This window comes from Corvus moneduloides, unplaced genomic scaffold, assembly GCF_009650955.1.
Source record: "Corvus moneduloides isolate bCorMon1 unplaced genomic scaffold, bCorMon1.pri scaffold_157_arrow_ctg1, whole genome shotgun sequence".
In the NCBI taxonomy this organism is placed as follows: domain Eukaryota; kingdom Metazoa; phylum Chordata; class Aves; order Passeriformes; family Corvidae; genus Corvus; species Corvus moneduloides.
The window spans coordinates 26,263-27,921 of record NW_022436902.1 but is presented as its reverse complement, the minus strand read 5'-3'; the positions used below and the strand labels follow the sequence as shown (position 1 = coordinate 27,921).

The window sequence follows — 1,659 nt, the reverse complement described above, 5'->3', positions numbered from 1 at the left end:
CGGGGTTCCAGGGGTCTCTGCGGGGTTCCGGGGGTCTCTGCAGGGTTCCAGGGGTCTCTGCGGGGTTCCGGGGGTCTCTGCAGGGTTCCAGGGGTCTCTGCAGGGTTCCAGGGGTCTCTATGGGGTTCCGGGGGTCTCTGCAGGGTTCCAGGGGTCTCTGCGGGGTTCCGGGGGTCTCTGCGGGGTTCTCAGGGCTCCCGTGCGGTTCCAGGGCTGTCCATGAGGTTCCCCTGGAGGTCCCGCGGGTGTTCTCACTTCTCCTGGACGTGTTTCCCTGGGCTGGCCGTCTCTGCCCTGGCTTCCCACTCCGCTTCCCCCGCGTTCCCGCACCGTCACACTGATGACTGCGCTCCGGCCCCTGGCCATGGTGGCCGTCACCTCGACGGGGCCGGCGTTGAGCTGCGCTTCGTCCTGGTTTTCCTTGAGGATGACGAAGGGGAACATGGCGTTCTCCTGGGGCGATTGGTGGGAGATCTTGACCAGGCGTTCGTAGACCGCCTGCAGGTTGCTCTTGTGAACCTTGTCCTGGGACAGCTCCAGGCCCATCTCCACGGAAAACCTGTTGTAGTCGATGGGGTTGGAGAAGTAGATGGCCAAGGTGAAGGACTCGGCCTCGAAGGCCAGGACCCCGTTAGCGCCCCAGAACAAGGAGTTGTTGGTGAACTTGCAGCTTTTGGAGGAGCCGGGGGCCACGTCCTGCGGGGGGTTGAGGACGTGGCCGCTGAAGAAGTAGGTCCTGGAGAGAGAGGAATTGGAAGGGGGGGATCAACGGAGGGGCGGCGGGAGCGCGGGGAAATCGTCCCAGCGGCACTGGGAGGTGCTGGGAGATGACCCCGAGTCCTGGAGATGATCCCGAGCCCTGGAGATGATCCCAGCCCGGCACGAAGATCCCACCCGGAGCTGCCCCCCTGCACCCCCAAGGGTCCTCCCCGATGTCCCCCCCCCCGGCCTCACCCGCACTGCTTCAGGGTGACTTTTCGGGTCTTGTTGGAGATGTGGATCTCCACAAAGCGACTGACGTTCAACCCCATCCTGGCTCAGGATCTCCTCCTCAGCTCTGGGATCTCCTCCTCAGCTCTGGGATCTCCTTCTCAGCTGCGGGATCTCCTTCTCAGCTCTGGGATCTCCTTCTCAGCTCTGGGATCTCCTCAGCTCTGGAATCTCCTCCTCAGCTCTGGGATCTCCTCCTCAGCTCTGGGCTCTCCTCAGCTCCAGAACGTCTTCCTCAGTTCTGGAATCTCCTCCTCAGCTCCGGAATCTCCTCCTCAGCTCCGGAATCTCCTCCTCAGCTCCGGGCTCTCCGTGGCTCCAGCCCCTTCTCTCCCCTCTCCCGGCTCTCTTCCCGGTGCTCTTGGCTCAGCCGGGCCCCTTTCCCTCCTCCCTGGGCTCCAGCAGCCCCTGATTTCTGGGAACTAGAGCTTTCGCTTTCACCGGAGACTCCCCAAGCTCCGCCCTTTCCTTCCTTCGATTTTGAGACAAAACTGCCCGAGAACAGACCCCAAACCCGCCCGGATTCGGCTCATCCCTAAAATCGCCCATCCCGGGATGAGCCCGGGTGCCGCCGGGCGTTGCCTCCCCGGGCACCTGCGCCAGGTGTGTCCCTCCCATCCCGGCATGGGCGATTTTAGGGATGAGCCGAATCCGGGCGGCGTTCGGGGT

The 1,659-nt window shown here is 63.8% G+C and overlaps 1 protein-coding gene across 1 annotated transcript; it reads right to left on the bottom strand.

The window, feature by feature from the left end:
- Positions 1 to 20: 20 nt before the first annotated feature.
- On the bottom strand, positions 21 to 1,297 carry LOC116438904. The gene is made up of 2 exons (XM_032097925.1): positions 955 to 1,297; positions 21 to 736 (listed from the first exon to the last, which is right to left on the bottom strand). The coding sequence occupies exons 1-2, from the start codon at positions 1,029 to 1,031 to the stop codon at positions 118 to 120; spliced, it is 696 nt and encodes a 231-aa protein (XP_031953816.1). The 5' UTR covers positions 1,032 to 1,297; the 3' UTR covers positions 21 to 117.
- Between the last annotated feature and the right edge of the window lie 362 nt (positions 1,298 to 1,659).

Coding starts and splice junctions, on each gene's coding strand:
- LOC116438904 (XM_032097925.1), bottom strand. CDS start 1,031: ATGGGGTTGAACGTCAGTCGCTTTGTGGAGATCCACATCTCCAACAAG. Junction 737..954: donor GTCACCCTGAAGCAGTGCGG/GTGAGGCCGGGG, acceptor CTCTCTCTCCAG/GACCTACTTCTTCAGCGGCC.